This window comes from Hyperoodon ampullatus, assembly GCF_949752795.1.
Source record: "Hyperoodon ampullatus genome assembly, chromosome: 4".
Lineage (NCBI taxonomy): Eukaryota > Metazoa > Chordata > Mammalia > Artiodactyla > Ziphiidae > Hyperoodon > Hyperoodon ampullatus.
Window position 1 is genome coordinate 84,669,901 of NC_136917.1, and position 19,818 is coordinate 84,689,718.

Here is a 19,818-nt window from a genome sequence, read left to right on the forward strand (position 1 = left end):
ACACGCTTGGATTTCACTTCTTACAATGACCAAGTAATACTTCTCAGGCTTCAAAAATTAAAATAGAGGGCTTCCCTGGTGGTGCAGTGGTTGAGAGTCCGCCTGCCGATGCAGGGGACACGGGTCGTGTCCCAGTCCGGGAAGATCCCACATGCAGCGGAGCGGCTGGGCCCGTGAGCCATGGCCACTGAGCCTGTGCGTCTGAAGCCTGTGCTCCGCAACGGGGGAGGCCACAGAGGTGAGAGGCCCGCGTACCGCAAAAAAAAAAAAAAATTAAAATAGAGAACATTTAAACTAAAAGCAATAAATGATAAATATTTCTATGAGGGAAAACTATGTTGATTTATCTATGTTGCTTTTCTGAATAAGGAATTCTATAAATCTGTTTTTAGGACCTTGTATACCTGGATTCTCATCCCTGATCCACTAATAACTAGATGTGGAATCTTGGGGAAGTCATACTCTTTTGACCTTAGTAAAATGAGAATGTTAGTAAAGGAATATTAAAGTTTCTTTCAGCACTAAAATTCTGTGAATTTAATCATACATTTGCTTCAGTGACTATCTTACTGCAGCTCTCCAGTCTGATTTCTATGAATTCAAAAGTTGTTACAATGAGTTAGTAATGTAGTTCTTATGTGCCTATTTCTGAGGTGGGGTGACTAACAAATATAAATGCCATAGAAGAATAAGACAGATAACTCCAAATACCACCCTTCTCCTGTGTCTCCATAAAGGCCTTTCCATACGCATAACTTGGTATTTCCTAAGGTGCGATACTTTTTTGGTTTCATGTCTGTTCCCCTATAGATTGTGAACCCCTGGGGATGGGGGTGGAGGCAAGAAATGCATCTTCCTGGTGCCAAGCACTGGCCTGAAATACAGCAGGTGATTTTGCTGAAGAGATGAGTGAGTGAAGGAAGATTTGTATAAAAAGACGATGATCCTAAGAGAAAATGATAGCTAATCTTATGACTGGTAACTTGAAGTCTTGTCTCATTTCTTTGTAATCCAGATTTTCATTAATTTGTGACATATTCATTAGTCAGAAAAACTTTAGAAATTCTTGATAATTTTTGCAAGCTTTATTGGCTTTTAGGTTGTTGCCAGATTAATATAGCTATCAAGGAAAGAAGGGTGAGCTTCATGCTGGCTTGGATCAAATGCTATTGTTCTGTCTCTGGATTGTGAACTGTACTCAGGGTACCTTCAGCCCATTCTGGGAGACTGGGCAAGAGGATGCGAGGACTGTCCCACAGCTCATCTCTGGGGGACTCTGGCGGGGAAACCCCACCTAAAGCCGTTGTCCTAGTGAGGCTAGGCCAGTGCCATTCATGAGAACTAGGGACTGCCCCGCTCTCGCTGTAGTCTTATACACCATCGGAATTAATGATATATGCTCTCCTCACACACCTTCCTGAGTAAAAGCAAATAAGTAAAGTAACAAAGGGCTCATGGCTTTAATCCCAACCACAATGCTGTTTCCCTGCCCTTTTCCCCGGTGACTGTCTTTCTATTCCTGAGTGGGTCCAAGAGTAGCTACTACCTAAAAGCAGGTACAGAACACCCAGTCCTTCCTTCTGAGGGCCCCTCTCCCCCTGCTGTCTTAACAGGGGTGCCCTAAAATCAACATCATTGAACCCCTCATGCAGAACAACAGGGGGTCTGAGTGTCATTTATATATGCCTTCCTCATGGAGACTTAAATCAAATTGTGTTTCAAATAGAGATATTAGGAGTTAAAAAAATCAGATCATTGAATACAATAAAAGTAAAATATCAGTATTAAAGAACATACCGCAGTACCCTGGGGTTCCACATACTGTCTTCATGAGCACTTGATGTTCCACGATTTTAGAGAGTCCAAAATCAGCTGAGAAAAGAAAAAAATTTAATGAAGTGAGTCTTTTCTCGGCTTTTATATGATGACAGATTATTTTTTTGTTATTCAAAGTAAAACTTATTTATTTGTTTGTACTTGACGTTGGGGTGGATATAGATAGAGGCCAGTCATCTGGGAGAGTAAACTAAAAAAACTAAATAATTCATGCCTTGCTTTAAATTGGAAAAAAAAAATCCCATGACTCCCAAATACATGTTATGCTCTTCTCTATAATTACTAGGTTTTAGTAAATAAGCGATTTCTTCTTGAAATAATAGTTGTGGCAGATATATTTTGTCTAATATTAATTTTGAGATTTGAAACTAACTCTAAAGGACAGTATAGAATTATTGATATAATTCAGAACTTTTAATCCACTGGAAGAAATCAAAATAAAAAATTAGACTTTTGTAAATGTCAGTAAAATGAACAGAAATATCAAAGGTTTATTCTGCTTCAAAATAAATAATTTTGTTCTCTAGTATATTTGACGGATAAGAATTTACTCTTGTATGAGGAACATATAACTTTGTGCAAAAATTCTTATTTATTTCTCAGAATGGTACCTAGATAAAACATTAACAAAAGTTGCTACCATTATGGTCTATTTGCTGGGCTACATCCTTCTCACCCAGAAAACATAAGCAAACAGTTCAAGGCCATTCTTCAAGAGAGGCAGGTACAGAATTGATGCCATTTTAGACTTCAAAGATAAACCCACATTTCCATGGAGGTGCTGATCCTTATCAGAAAAAGCAGCAGGAAGTCCTTCAGAAAGAAAGGCTCTCCCGTCTAAATTAGTATCTATCCATCCATTTAAAGAAATTTCTTGAAGGATAAAATCTTTGAAAGTGATGTTAAAGGAAATGGAAGCCTCCCTGCTGCCTACTGCCTTTCAGGAGTGATTATGAGAACAAGCTGGCTGCCCAGCACAACTTCAGTATTTTTTCTTTAGGTTCTTGCATTCATAAAGCACATTATGTTGTCTGAGCACTTCCATGATATGTACAACTTAATTTTCAAAAGTGTTAACATTTATAAATGCAGTGAATTCATCAGATTAGCATTATAAAGGACAGCGCCAAAAGAGCAATGCCCTTTAGAGGATTTAGTACAGATTCTACTAAGGAGATTTCATCTAAAATAAATTTTATAATTATTTTTGCAAACAAAGATTTGCTCTGTAAGGGACATGGAAAGTAAAATTTAATATACGTTTTTCTAAAATGATGACTTAATGATCTCTTTGGGTAGATCAGAACTTCCCAAATCATCTTTGTAGTTCTTCAAAGTGCTTATTGGGGGAAAAAAACCAAACCAAGGTTTCCAGAGTCAAATAAGGTTCGGAAAAAGCCTCGCAGACACTAATTTAGATGTCAGTCTACACATTAGCATTTTTAACTTTCTCAAAAGTCCTGCAGAAATAAAAATCTTGTTTAACTGTAAGTTGGCATTTCTTAACTTGACCAAACTTAGCACCTCCACAACCCATTCCCCCCACCAAAGGGAGGGGGGAATGGTTCACTCAACTGAGGACCAGTGTTCTGTGGAGTGTACTTTGGGAAATACAGATCTCAATTTATCTCTGTTCATATAAACAAATGATTCAGGGCCCAAATTCACTGATATGTACTAAGCATTTTGTGTCAAAGTTCTTCATTATCTAAAATTAAGCTCCAACTAACTTGTGTAATAAGAAGTGTCATGTAATCTGTGATTTTCTACTATATAAACTTATCTACAAAATACAAGGTCACTTCCTGAAGTCCCTGTCATTTCCAAGAGCTGTGATTCCTTTGTGTGTCCAGCAATGAAGCACCACCTTCCACGCACTAATTCAGGTAAATATTCCAGGAAGGAGCACAGACTTCCAAAACAATGCATTATTCTTTTACAGACACCAATATTTGAGGAAATTGAATGGAGACAAAACTGGACAGAGCAATATTTACAAATTCCGTGGAATAAATTTCTTCTGCTTTGGGAAAAGGGATCATAAGACATCAGGAAACATACCAATTTTGAGTGGTGCATCTGGGGCTGGAGTTGCATAGAGAAGATTCTCTGGTTTGAGATCACGATGGACAATCCCATTTTCATGTAGGTACTAAACAGGGAAAATAATTAAGTAACATTCATATAATTATATTTATGGTTCCAACATTTAATATTTCCAGAATTATAATAATTTTTACTAAGTTAAGTGATTCAACAACACACATACTATGATTTAAAAATAAACACCATAAGGGAAAATATGTTTTAAACTATATGTCATTTGAGAATAGCTTATATTTTCCTAAAAGTGAAATGCAATTTAAATTAAATTGTATAGATCCAACTGCCAGAAATAAAATATTTACTTCTCAGAGAATATTGGTTGCAGTTCTCATATGCATATTACCATATCAGCTCAAATTGGCTAATTATTATTATAATAAAGTCAAGGTGCTCTGTGTTGAAATTTGTCTGATATATTATCTGAAAAGCATAATTGTGTCATCTTAGAAGTTCACAACCATAGCAAAGATTTCTTAATTATCATTTGAACAGACATTTAGATGTGAGTAATTATTATAGAGAACTACCCTTAATATGAAAAATATTGTTTAATGACAATGAATGCTCTCATAGACTCTTCTGAGGATTAGTATATCCAGCTATCAGTAGAGAGTATTATACTTGAGATTATCTTAAAAATTACCTCTAACAACTCCATTCATTTTATTACATTTTAAATTATTTTGTAAATCATGTGTAATTAAACATGTAACATACTCTCATTGTGAATGTTAAAGTTCTACCTGACCCTGCTTCTCTTCCAGGGGAACCCTCAAGTCCTCTCCAAAAGCAATCATTCATCAGTTTGAAATGGTCTGAACTTTTTTCTATGCATTTACAAATATGAGTAGATGTATACAAAGAAATATCCCTGATTTTTCCATTTTCTTACATCAATGTATCATTAATAAAAGTTTTTACACTGTTCTTTTTTTCACTTAACATGTCTTTGAAATCTTCCCCACATGTCACCACAGCTTATTTTATTTAATCCTTGCATCCATTTTTTGTTTGATGTCCATCACTTTTTATTTTGCTATTCCCATTTTGATGGACATTCAAGTTTTTTAAAAATTACAAATAATGCATTAATAAACCGTCAGTACTTGGATATTTGAGTATTTTTGCTGGTATTTCTCTAGGACAGATACCTGGAAGCAGGTCTGGTGGGGTTAAAAGGTATATAGACTTTTAATTTTAATATATACTGCAAAATCACTTTCCTAAAAGACTCCATCAGTATTTACTCACATAAACATTGTAAGTGTATTATGTTTTCCTAATATCTTTACAAAATTTATATTTTTAACTTTTGCTGAGCTGGAGTATAAAAATTATACCTTAAGTTTTGTTTAATTTGTCTTTCTCTGTTTACTGGTATAGTCTAGCTTCTTTTCATACCTTTACTGGTTTTCCTTTTCATAAAATGCCCATTCAAATCCTTTGCCTATCTTTCTGTTGGGTTAAGAGAAAAAGTTGCCAGAGTGCTGTAGTTTTTCTCCTTTCCAATCTTATAGGGGAAGGGAGGAAGTCCTTCTTTCTTTCTACTCAAGCCAAGTAAGAGGGGATAAACAGCTTCAAGGTCACTTGACATGTGTCACTTAGTGATTTGGGGAAATAAGGACTGATACCTGGCTCACTCATGAAAAACTGGAAAATGGTTGGAGCAGGTGATTGAGGAGAGAGGGTCTCAGTGAGATTCAGCTGCCCTCAAATAATAGCTGGACAAAGAAGCACATTTCTCAGGGGCCCAGTGTGGACTGTGCAGAACGGAATCAGACACTAGTCTCCCAGAAGAGGTCCCTTTGCTGGAGTGTTTCCTGCTGGGATGATGCCACCTCATCTCAGCATCACAGAAAGCAGAACATGAGGGAGGTGACAGTAGGCAGCTGAAGGGCCACTCAGATCACCTGGAGTGAGAGAACTGTCCTGCAATGAGTCTCTGTAGAGCTATCAGTGGTGTCCCATAGGGAAAGAACAACAGGCATTTGTAACCTGCCACACCCAGAGATCACTGGTGCCAGCCCAGAACTGTGCCAGTCTGGTAAGAGCAAGTCTTAACCCTCCATCTCCTAACCCACTCTTCATCATCGCCTTCACATCCCAACCCTAGAAGGACCACAATCAGCATCTAGCTGGTTGAAAAAGAGCAAGAAAAAAAGAAGAAACTAACAAGAATTCCTACCCCCTATGTTTATAAATTACAGATCCCAAGGTGGGGAAGGGAAGAAGTTTAAAACTGGATGAGTCTTAAATTTTGGTCTTCTCATGAAAAGATGCTCAACATTGCTAATTATTAGAAAAATGCAAATCAAAACTACAATGAGGTACCACCTCACACCAGTCAGAATGGCCATCATTAAAAAATCTACAAATAACAAATGCTGGAGAGAGTGCGGAGAGAAGGGAACCCTCCTACACTGTTGGTGGGAATGTTAAGTTGGTACAGCCACTATGGAAAACAGTATGAAGGTTCCTCAAAAAACTAAAAATAGAATTACCATATGATCTGCAATCTATTCCTGGGCATATGTCTGGACAAAACTATAATTCAAAAAGATACACGTACCCCTATGTTCATAGCAGTACTATTCACAATAGCCAAGGCATGGAAACAACCTAAAGGTCCATCGACAGAGGAATGGATAAAGAAGATGTGGTACATATATACAATGGAATACTACTCAGCCATAAAAAAGAACGAAATAATGCCATTTGCAGCAACATGGATGCAACTAGAGATTATCATACTAAGTGAAGTAATTCAGAAAGAGAAATGTAAATACCATATGATATCACTTATATGTGGAATCTAAAATATGACACAAGCGAACTTATCTGTGAAACAGGAACAGACTCACAGACATAGAGAACAGACTTGTAGTTGCCAAGGCAGGGGTCGGGGAGGGATGGACTGGGAGTTTCGGATTAGCAAATGCAAATTATTACATATAGAATGGATAAAAAACAAGGTCCTACTGTATAGCACAGGGAACTATATTCAATATCCTGAGATAAACAATAATGGAAAAGAATATAGAAAAGAATGCATATATATGTATAACTGAATCACTTTGCTGCACAGCAGAAACACAACACTGTAAATCAACTATACTTCAATAAAAAAAGTAAAAAGTAAAATTTTGGTCTTTTCCTTACCCAAGAGGGACTAGAAAAACTATGGGCATGGCCTGAACTTTTATTCATTGAGGAGAAGAATGGATTCACAGGGTTAATGTGTCAGGACAACAGTGAGAAAAACATAAAGTTGCTTTTGTTCATGTCTTACCAGGTCTAGCTCACTCTTTATACTAGATCATTATCAGGTAGATAATAATACCATTCATGTCCTAAGCACTTACTATATTCCAAGCACTATTATAAACACCTTAGATCTCTTAGTTTATTTAATCTTAGCAGCAGCTCTGTGATGTAAATCATATAATTCTTGTTCTGGAAGTGAGAAAATTGAGGCATAAAGAGGCTAAGAGATCTGTACAATGTCACAACTAGAGATTGTGGTGTCAAGAGTCAGACCTGGGCATCTAGCAGCAGAGTCCATACCTTTGCTCATGTCATGATTCCCAAGCAGGTGCTCAAAAAATACTTATTTCTTGATTTTGTAGGGTGGGGATGAGAGGAAAATAAAAATGAAGGAGAAGAGGGGAGAATAATGGAAGAGAGGGAAGGTAATAAGGGAGTGGGAGGAGGTATGAGAGAATGATAGAGGACCACACTCAGCCGCGAATGATACCCTGGAAAAAAACCACCATATCCCTAAGGAGGAAGATAGTATATCTTGTATATGCAGTGTTTGAAAGGCAAAGATGTGAGTATCTCATATAATAGCTTTGGAGCATACCTAAGAATTGCATAGTTTGGGATCAATAGAAAATATCGATTTTCCTCCCTAATCCAACCCAATTTAGAAGCTCCACTGCTTTAGGAAGAAAATGACACTGAAAATAGCAACACAATAACAACAGCAAATGAGATGAACTGACAAGTGTTGGTTTAGCAAGTACTAATTATGTAAAGATTCTCATTAAATGTTGTTCTGGCTTTCTTAAACAGAAATGGTGGTCATGTGTTCTAAGTCCAAATCTAAAAAAAGCAAGACAAAACAAACAAAAACAAAACACCATTTGGCACTCCATAAAGGAGAACTAGACCAGATAACAGAAGAAAAGTTTTAGAGAAAATAACAGATTATTAAAAGTCATAATATAATCATGTACACAAATGGGAGGAAGCATTTAAGCGTATTTTACTAGCAAAATGGCAATTTTATTTTTGCTTAGACCCACTGATTGTCTTTCATCAATAGTTAGTATTTTTTTTTTTTTTTTTTTTTGTGGTACGCAGGCCTCTCACTGTTGTGGCCTCTCCCGTTGCGGAGCACAGGCTCCGGACGCACAGGCTCAGTGGCCATGGCTCACGGGCCCAGCTGCTCCGTGGCACACAGTATCTTCCCGGACCGGGGCACGAACCCATGTCCCCTGCATTGGCAGGCGGACTCTCAACCACTGTGCCACCAGGGAAGCCCAATAGTTAGTATTTTTTTTTTTTTTTTTTTTTTTTTTTTTTTTTGCGGTACGCGGGCCTCTCACTGCTGTGGCCTCTCCCGCTGCAGAGCACAGGCTCCGGACGCGCAGGCCCAGCGGCCATGGCTCACGGGCCCAGCCACTCCGCAGCACGTGGGATCTTCCCGGACCAGGGCAAGAACCCGTGTCCCCTGCATTGGCAGGCAGACTCTCAACCACCGCGCCACCAGGGAAGCCCAATAGTTAGTATTTTTGACTTTTACATTATCTCAAGTCAGGAAGCCAGGAAGAAGGAAAACATGGAGTATATGATCTTTTGTCTTCCCCAAGGAGATACAATCATTAGAAGCAGCAACACTTCCAGAGCACCAGTTCTCAAACTTTTTGGTCTCAGGACTTCTAGAAAGTTAAAAAAATATATATTAAGAACCTCAAAGAGCTCTTGTTTATGTGATTTATGCCTAACATTTAGTTACTGTGTAAGTAGTTAAAACTGAGAAATTTAAAAATCACTTATTAATTTATTTAAAAATAAAATAATGAACTCATGATGTTAACATATACATTTTAAAACATAAATAACTATTTTCTAAGACAAAAAATTAGAGAGTACTATGCCATTATTTTTAGGTTTTACAAATTTCTTTAACGTCTGGTTTAATGGAAAACAGCTGGATTCTCATATCTGCTGCATTCTCTATTGTAAAATCACATATCATGTAGACTCTGGAAAATTCCACGGTACTTTGATAAGTAAGGAGAAATGCTTTCATATTATGATGAAATAGTTTTGACCTCACAGACCCTGAAAGGGGTCTCAGGGACCCTCCAGGAATCCCTAAAATATACTTTGAAAACTTGTCTTACAGCATCTGAATACATAAAAAGAGTAGTTTTTAAGAGCTGAATAATAGGCACACTTCCCCTTATTTTCAAAATAGGTTTTAAATAAAATACATAATCTCATCAAATGCTAATCTTATTTTGACATGTCAAGATCACTGCACATGGAGAAGTGAAGAAGAAAACGATATTAAGGGGAAAAATGTTCCTCAAAATTGGGTACTCATAGGAAAATGTGTAAAGACATTTTATATCATATGAATGATATAGAACTGATTAAGGAATATCTAATCACAGAGAAATAGACCTTATCAAAGTATTGTCATTTTAGCTACAGATTATGGAGATTCAACATAAGTAGATAAAAGGATTAGAAAAATTAAGAAATGAGATTATTGGATATTCTAGAACAAACCAAGTGTTAAAAGTAATCATAATTAAAGTAAATTGAGGACAAGCAAGGAAACAGGTTGAAAACCTAAACATCAGTTTGGGAAAAGATCTATAAAATCTTCTATATGAATCCAACAATTTAATAAATAATAAATCTGACAACAATTGTAGCAGCTAATTACTAAAGTTATCTTGACTAATGGTAGCCTTTAATAAAGAAATTGGAAGAGCAAACAACCAGGTGTGTATGAATTTAATTAAAACTTTGTGGAATAAAAAGAAGAAGGAGAAGCAGGAGGAAAAGAAAGTGTCAGAGGCAGAGAAGCACAACTAATTTACTGGCTCAAGTTTTGCAAAGTGCATTCTCTTTTGAGGGAAAAAAAGCATTAAATGACAAGTATAATTCTATCTGCAGACTAATCAAGATAGGAAACAAATACTTTTTAAGGATTTTATGATAATAAATTTAACGTTTTGGTGCCAAAGGCATATCTTTGCTGAGTTCTGTTTCAATATTATGCTCTTGGTTTTGATCAAGGGTCAATATAAGAAATAAAGCATAATAAGGTTTTGTGGTATTGTTTTTGAAATGGTTATTAAGGAAAAACATTATGAGAGCTGCTCTGGGGCAATTTACCCCAAGTATACCATTTATTACCTGTGTGACCTTAAACAATTTGCCCACCCTCTAAATCTCAGTTTTCTCATCTGCAAGGTCCACTTTGCAGGCTGTAGTGAGAATCGGAGATGGGGCATGGAAGCCCTTAGCATGTAGTAGATATTCTACTTTATAAACAGTAGTTATTAGGACTCTACCATTGTTGTTTCACATCTCTTACAAAATAAATTACATTTAGAAATCCTTTGAGATTTGGAAAACTTGCTCTTTTCTGAAGTATCAAAGGATACTTTGGTCAGAAAATACTTGCTTTTTATTTCATCACATTTTCTTCTTCTGTCTTGGCTGCCAAAAAACTCAGTGAAAAAGAGGTTTCAATTACAATAACTAGCCTAATTTGGATTATTTACTTCTCCCTCTCCCTGCTTTTTTAAAAATTCTTTTTTCCACTTTAATAGCTTTATTTTGTATGCATTTTTCATTTAATGTGCCACAACTTCTCTTCCCAAGAAGATGCAATATAAAGTACAGAGAGACAGGATGTGTTATATATTAGTCTTCTTCCCCTTCGAAACAGGTCTAAGTAAAACAAGGCCTGAAATTGCTATATATGTGTTCATAGTTTATGGTAAGAATGTTTAGAAGTTAGAAAAGGAACAAAGTTTGTGTCAATTAGGATTTGAAACATTCTTACCATGTTTTTCCCAATTGTAAAACAAAGAATTTCTGTGATATACAGTATCTGTCATTGATAAAGAGCTGCATTTCACAGCCTGTTGTTTTGCTTGTGCTCCATTCTCCTGGATCTTTGGTGGTTCTTCAGGAGCTATCCCTGGATGCAGCTTTGGATCCTATCCCATGGCCCCTCCCTACTCAGAGGCATTGCCCCATCAGTACTGCCTTTTTTCCACCTCTGTCCTGCTATTCCCTCTTTCATCATAGAAATATCACCAGACTAGGCCAGCCCTCCTCATCCTCAGTACTCAACTATAATGTCAATCCTCAGAGAGGCTGTACCTGCCCTTCCAAAGTAACATGTTCTCTTATGTGCACACTCATATATCCTCTCATTGATGCTTCCTATTTTTCTTTATAGCATATCTGCTTCTTTGCAAGCTTTATGTTAAGGATGTCTCCCTCACTAGACTGAAAACTCCATAAAGACAAGGAAATTTTTACCTGGTTCCTCAGATACCGAGTTTCCTCTACAATGCCTTCACTAAACATGCACTCAATAAATACTTTTTTTTTTTTTTAATTAATTAATTTATTTATTTATGGCTGTGTTGGCTCTTCGTTTCTGTGTGAGGGCTTTCTCTAGTTGTGGCAAGTGGGGGCCACTCCTCATCGCGGTGCGCGGGCCTCTCACTATCGCGGCCTCTCGTTGTGGAGCACAGGCTCCAGACGCGCAGGCTCAGTAATTGTGGCTCACGGGCCTAGTTGCTCCGCGGCATGTGGGATCTTCCCAGACCAGGGCTCGAACCCGTGTCCCCTGCATTGGCAGGCAGATTCTCAACCACTGCGCCACCAGGGAAGCCCAATAAATACTTTTGAATGATCAATAAATAAATTTTCCTATAGACATGTATGTCATTCTACTTTTTAGTCACTAACTTGTAGTTACATATTCAAGAATGATGGTAATCTGCACCTTTTATTCATTTGCCATTATTAATGTCAGAAGTTTAAATCTTGTGCTTACACTGTAGTGATTCCACAGCAACATTGCTCCGATACATTTAGCTGAAGTAAGGCTCAGCATTTATATGTTTGTGAAACATATACCATACTTACTGGATAATAATACTTAAGTCACCTCAGAGGTGCTCAGTGAGTATCAGTTAGATAGATGAGATTTGCAGCATCACTTTGAGAAAAGCCAAAATCCAACAAGAATATTTTAACTGTAAGAGCATGCAAAAAGGGGCTTCCCTGGTGGCACAGTGGTTAAGAATCTGACTGCCAATGCAGGGGACACGGGTTTGAGCCCTGGTCTGGGAAGATCCCACATGCCGCGGAGCAACGAAGCCTGTGCGCCACAACTACTGACCCTGAGCTCTAGAACCCGCGAGCCACAACTACTGAAGCCCGCACACCCAGAGCCTGTGCTCCACAACAAGGGACGCCACCGCAATGAGAAGCCTGCGCATCACAACGAAGAGCAGCCCCCGCACCATGCAACTAAAGAAAGCCCATGAGCAGCAACGAAGACCCAATGCAACGCAGACAGAAAAAAAAAAAAATCAGGCAAAAGGGTTTCATCTACAAAATGACATTTTGAATAATTACATTATTTTTTTTCTTCTGTACTAGCATTAAGTTGATAGTTATGGCTGAATTAATTTCTTCACATCCTTTGATGTGAAGTTGATCTGAACATTCAATACAACATAAGCGTCAGGGGAGTTTGGGGAAAGACACTTGAAAATTCACCTGTTAGTTTTCTCTTCATTTTCCTTCATGTCTAAAACATTCATAAATTGTATGGGGCATTGTAATAAAATGGAACTGAGTTGTCCAGCCATAATAACTCATTAGCGAAGAGTGACCAAGCCAAAAGGCCTCCGCTTGTAAATGAAAGAGCCGCACTGGACTCCAGTAGTGCGCCTGAAGAGGACTGGGCCTGCTGTTGTCCCTGCAGTAAGGTTCCTATGTGAGCACCATTATTTAGATTATGGGTGTGGCTTGAAGTGCCTGGATAAAGCAAAGCTTTGCTGGAAAATGCTTGCTGGAGTGGCAATGTCATGGGGAAAGAGAGTAGGATGTTTTACAGAGAGGATAATTATGAATGTCACTGGGTAGGGAAACCTGTGGTGTCAGTTTAGAGTAGTTGATAGGTGAAGAGGTCAGGAAGAACAGTCAGACTCTAATTCTTGTTTCTGATTTTGGTACAAGTCTCCTGGTGTACAAAGTCAGAGTGGGGCAACATGGGTGCTTGCAACAGGTTGGAAATTCATTTTTCTATTTATATATGTGTATGTCATAAAAGTCTATTAAGTACATATTTCTAAGAATGGTCTATTTAGTATTGGTGGAAATATCATTTTACCTATACTATTTTCCTTAGATTCAATCCATGGGTACAAAGGGACTAACAGGTGGAGCACAGAGGGTTTAGGGCAGTGAAGATGCTCTGTATGGTGCTATAATAATGGATATGTGTCATTATACATTTGCCCAAACCCATAGAATGTAGAACACTGAGAGTGAACTGCAATGTAAACTATGGACTTTGAGTGATTATGATGTGTCAATTTAGGTTCGTCAGTTGTAACAAATGTATGATTCTGGTGGGGGATGTTGATAACAGGGAGGCTGTGCATCTGTGGGGGTAGGGAGTATATGGGAACTCTCTGTACTTGCACCTCAGTTTTGCTGTGAACCTAAACCTCCTCTAAAAAATAAAATCTTTTTGAAAAAAGTACTTCAAGTTTTGTTGATTCTTTTAGATTTTCTAAATAGACAATCATGTCATCTATGAACAAAGACGGTTTCTTCCTTGCTTTCCAACCTACATAAGTTTTATTTCCACTTCTTGTCTTATTGCATTAGCTAGAACTTTCAGTGCAATGCTGAAAAGGAGGGCTGAGACAGGACATCTTTGACTTGTCCCTAATCTTAGAGGGAAAGCTTTGAGTTTCTCACCATTAAGCATGATGTTATCTGTGAGTTTTCTGCAGATATTCTTTATCAAGTTGAAGAACTTCCCTTCTATTCCTAGTTTCCTGGAGTTTTTATCAAGAATGGGTATTGGATTTTGTCAAAATTTTTTTCTGCACCTGTTAATATGATTTAGCCTGTTGATGTAATGGAGTACATTAATTGATTTTCAAATGTTGAATCAGCCTTGCATACCTAGAATAAATCCCACTTTTTCTTGGTGTATAATTCTTTTTATACATTGTTAGATTTAATTTTCTAATATTTTGTTGAGGATTTTTGCATCTACATTCATAAGAGGCATTGGTCTGCAGTTTTCTTTTCTTGTAGTGTCTTTGTCTGGTTTTGGTATTAGGGTAATGTGGGCCTCATAGAATGAGTTAGGAAGTATTTCCTTTGATTCTATCCTCTGAAAGATATTGTAGAGAATTGGTAAAAATTTATTCCTTAAATGTTAAGTGGAATTTACCAGTGAGCCCAAATGGGCGTGGTGCTTTCTCTTTTGGAAGGTTACTAATTATTTATCCAATTTCTTTAATAGATATGGGTCCATTCAGATTGTTTACTTCTTCTTGCTTGAGTTTTGGCAAATTGTGTCTTTCAAGGAATTGGTCCTTTTCATCTAGGTTATCAACTTTGCTGTCATAGTATTTTTTAGTATCCTTTTAATGTTGATGGCTCTGTGGTGATGTCCTGACTTTCATTTCTGATATTAGTAATTTGTGTCCCCAGTCTCTTATTATTTATTTATTTATTTTAGTTATCCTGGCTAGAGGCTATTGATTTTATTACTCTTTTCAAAGAACCAGTTTTTGATTTCATTGATTTTTTTTTCTACTGATTTCCTGTTTTCAATTTCATTGATTTCTGCTCTAATTCTTATTTCTTTTCTTCTTTTTACTCTAAATTAGAATACATAAAAGTAATTTGTTATGGATTTTCAAGTACTTCATATATGAATATAAGATTTTTTTGGGTAATTTCGGTAATTCAGGGTTTACAAATACAAAAAGTTTTATCATTCCATTAAACACATTCTTTAAATTGCTGGTATTGTCAATTCAGGTTAAATGACATTGTATTTATTTAATGTTTTTAATTGTTAAATGACATTTCTTTAGAATTCACATGATGAGGCTCAGTGTTAAAATTCCTGAAGTGATATTAAGGTAGAAATCTAATATCAAAGCCAAAATCAAATCAATGCATCTCCAGAACTTTTTTTTTTTAGATTCCATATATATGTGTTAGCATACAGTATTTGTTTTTCTCTTTTTGACTTACTTCACTCTGTATGACAGACTCTAGGTCCATCCACCTCACTACAAATAACTCAATTTAGTTTCTTTTTATGGCTGAGTAATATTCCATTGTATATATGTGCCACATCTTCTTTATCCATTCATCTGTTGATGGACACTTAGGTTGCTTCCATATCCTGGCTATTATGAACAGAGCTGCAATAAACATTGTGGTACATGACTCTTTTTGAATTATGGTTTTCTCAGGGTATATCAATACACTGCATCTCAAAACCAAAATCAAATCAATGCATCTCAATTTCCATTCCATGAAAATTCCATGTGAATATAAATGTGGCTTCTGGTACTCATGGAGAATAGGATTGTAATCATATGCAAATATAATAAGCTATTTAATAAACTCTACAATGCAAAAAGAATCGTATTTGTACTGTGTTGGTTATATTGTCATAACAAACCATGCTAATTCCTTTTAGCCTACCCATCATTCCCGATATTTAAGAAAAGTTGGATGAATGAATGAAGAAAGTTCTGAATTCAGCCAAGCTGAGCTCTCTTAGTCTATCTATTGTTTGACTTAACTTTGAGGAAAACAAGGACTGATTCTACAAAATGTCAAAGGAGGAGCAGGTAGATGCTTTCATTTTGAAAACACAGGGAGCTGCTATTTGAGAGTCAGCCTCATCATCAGCATGCCTGGTAAGACCAGTCTGAATAATCAGCCCATGAGTGCTGCACTAATATTTATGACCCCCTAAAACTTGTGTAACAGGGCAACTACTTGTGAAGAAATACAATAATTACAAGGACATTGAATTTGGCTATGAAGAATTTAAGTCTCCTCTCCAATTTCTTACTATTGACTCACATCAAGGGATGTTCAACTTTTGACACTACCATCATTCTGGATATAGACAAAGTGACAGAGCTGATTGCACATGGAAGAGTTACATCTGTGGAGCTATCATTATTCCCACCTACTCTTGTCCAAAAAAGAATGAAATATGCATTTGCACATATTCCTAATTTATTTGAGACAGACTTAATTTTTTAATTATAGCATGTAAAGTGCTTCTCTCTCATTATCTCAAATAAGCAGTTTTCAAGAACTGAATCCAAGAGTAAGAAAGCAAAGGCAAACATAAACAGGCACACCTGCTGCAATGCACCTGTGTCTTTTAAAAAGGTTTTAATTCCCCCCCCCACCCGCTACGTGATCTTTAAAATAGATGTATCTCACTTGTCACATTTCAGTGTTAGCCCTTGAACTCCTTCCATGATTAGGCCTCTCTGTCTGCTCATCTGTGTCTCTGGCTTTGGGCCCAACATCATCTATAACATAATATGGTAGAAGAAGGCAGAAGGCAGAGGGATTAAGAGCATAAACACTGAAGTCAAGTTTTATTTTGTGTTCTAATCTTGATTCTGCCACAAACCAGCTATGTGATCTTAAAACAGTTACCTAACCTTTCTGAATCTCAGTTTCCTTATCTGTGAAATTAATGTAAAGAGATTGATAGCCTTTGAAGATTAAGTGAAATAATTTACATAAAGCTTTTAGCAAAAGCTTGGTCCACAGTAAGTGCTTGATAACACATGGTAGTGATGGCTGGTACTATTACTGTTGAGATAGTTATTATTAGGTCTTAGTCACATGTGTTCAACTGTATATTCCTCTCAAGATTCTTTCTTCTTTCAGTTTTCTAGCAGAGTAGAGGACAAGCATTTAGTTCCTTCACTAAATGGCCCATTATATATAAATAGAAGGTATGATCGATGTGAATCAGTGTTAACAAGGCTCTTCCTCAGTGAAATTCCACTTACAAAAAGATGGCATTTCTGGAATTCTGCAGGATCCAGAGCCATTAAGACTTGAGTGTGGCTAAGCTTCTGTAACAATAATTTCACAGGCAAAAGTCAGGATGGTAATTTAAAAGTTAGATACTGGGGTTCTAGATAGGTTCCAACATTCAAGGGAACATTTCAAAGAATAATCACACAGATAGTCAGAACCTATGGCACATTCAACATATTATTCATAGAAATCTAAGTGTTTTAAGGTTAAATTTTGAGAAGTAGAATGCAAAGTGTATGTGTGAGAAATTATGTTTTTCAACATGGATTTTCCTCTATATCTATCATCATGTGAAGTTCTACAAAATTAGATATCTTTTCCAAAACACAGAGAAATACGCTATGTATATTTATTTAAAATTTAAAAGACATTATATTCCATGAAATGTGCTCTCCTGCAGAGTTGGGTTAGCATTATCATTTTTGAAAGTAATGTGATTTAAGTGTCTTGAATTATTAAATGTGTTTGAAGTCCTATTATCTTTTAAAAATCAGATGATCTTGAAGTTATTTTTGTTTTACAATAAGTGCTACTGGCAAAGTTGCTTTTCATAAGAGTTTTGTGGGCAAATAAATATCTATGAATCAATAAATTAATCAATAAGAAAAAAAAAAAGTAAAAATGAAGGATACCAGTTCTAAAATATTCCCAGCACTCAAAATGCTGGTATCCTAAACAAGTTTTTGTAAATAACTGGATTCAAGTCAATGAATATATATTGTACCTGTTTGTGCCATGAATACAAAGGCGTATATGGGGTGTGGGGAAAGGTGGTAAAGGGCAGAGGAAAAGGGTGACAGACATAGATAAATAAGTCATTATTTCTGCCTATTTCAGGAGACAGGACCATGTACAGCTAACCATAATACAGTGTGGTTAGTGCTGTATTACAGTGGTAGAAAATGCCATGAGAGTGCAGGGAAGAAAGTAGATTTGTTAAAATTCTAAATTTATATCTCTCAGGAAGAGAAAAGCACAGAAAATTATCAAAAGCCTACGAGACTGCTTAACTTAATGGACTTCTGTACAGACTGAAACTTAAAAGACCCAGAATCCCAAAGGCCAATAAGGAAGACTTGCACAGATGCCTGGCAACGTGGTCAAGCCTAGACTGGGAGTTTTAACAGCTTTGGTTCCACTGTTTGAACAACCTCTCAAAGCTTGTTTGTGCACAACTGTAAAATGGGGGAAATGCTATTGCTGCTTTCCGAATAGGAAAAGAGCTGTGAAAACTGACACTCACCTGCTTAAGTAATTGAACTTCAAGGATAAAGAAGGGATTCATAGACCTCTAAGCAGAAAAAAGCAGATCATCTCTAAGAAGGGAAGTATCAAGTTGATGTCAGATTTCTGCAAGACAGCTTTCAGTGCCAGGAGATTACAGACGAATGGGTACAGACTGCTGATGTTAGGACCAAGTGTCCCACAAATGTTACAAAATGTCCTGCAAATTTAAAGTGACCATAAAAGTCATGAAAGAACTTGGGGAATATATTGTTGCTATACCCTTCTGGGAACAGAAAAAACAAACAAACCCAAAGCAAAACAAATAAACAAAAAACCCTCAGTTACTTGAATAAATCCAGCCAATTAAGAAATAAAGAGAAAAAACTGTGGTAAAGGGCTGGTAATGGGCATCAAGTCCATTTAAAGGTAGAACCCAAACAAGTAAGATGCAGATTATAAATGATGTAAACCTTACCAGTATAAAACAGAGATATGACAAGAGAGAATTTGAAGGTGGAGGTCAACGGAAGGAAGTGAATGTATATTAATTTCCTTATTTTTCCCAATGGAGAGAAAATATATAGTGCCTAAGTTTAATAAAATATAAAATAGAGGTTGAACGATATTGTTTAAAGTTATAAAAGGAATCACCAGAGAACTAAAAATATAAATGCACACACAAGTTCACTAAAATAACAAACAATAATAATATTTCCATGTAAAGAGCTATCAAACAAACAAATGTGGATTACACTAACAAAGACGGATCAATAATAAGTGTGGGTTAAAGAGCTATTAAACTAAGAAAAGGACAAGAACAAAACAAAATGACCACAAAAGTATTTTAAGAATAATTACATGAGATTTTAAGTATATATAGAGAGGGAGAGAAAACATGATAGGACTTCCTAAGAAAGATATAAAAAATATAAAATCTTAGAACTGATGGAAAAAAACCTTACAAATTTGATCCCCTACGATAAAATTATGCAAGACAACATAAATAAAGCAAAACTAGGAGAAAACATTTACTCTACTATCCATCTGTCTATATGATATGGATTACACATAAAGATATATATAAGATTATACATATATGATCAAGATTAATATTTGAATATATAGAGAGCTCCTACATACCAAGAGAAAAACACATAAAAACACATATAAATCACTGAAAAACAGAGCAAAGAATAGAAAAAAGAATATAATGATGAGGATTGGTCAGATGCACATGCTGTTAAAGAGGAAGATTCAAACTACTAGCAATATTGTAGATTGGTAAAGCCTTGAAATTTAGCCACATCCATGAAAGAATGTAAAATGAATATATTAATTGTCTAATAGAAGCCACTTCTTGGAATGTATCTTAAGGAAATATTTTCACTTGTGCATAATATACCTCAAGGATATTTATTACTATATTATGTATAATTTTTTAAATTGGAAAAAAGTTTAATAACCATGTAGGAA

At 36.3% G+C, this 19,818-nt stretch overlaps 1 protein-coding gene across 1 annotated transcript in view; it reads right to left on the minus strand.

Moving 5' to 3' along the window:
* CAMK4 (calcium/calmodulin dependent protein kinase IV) overlaps positions 1 to 19,818 on the minus strand; it is a gene marked incomplete at its 3' end in the record, with an annotated part of 222,803 nt that overhangs the window by 24,106 nt on the left and 178,879 nt on the right. The window contains exons 6-7 of the mRNA XM_079703277.1: positions 3,898 to 3,988; positions 1,798 to 1,872 (exon numbers count right to left, since the gene is read on the minus strand). Of these exons, the coding sequence (XP_079559403.1) occupies positions 1,798 to 1,872; positions 3,898 to 3,988 (166 nt within the window). The remainder of the gene's footprint in view (positions 1 to 1,797; positions 1,873 to 3,897; positions 3,989 to 19,818) is intronic.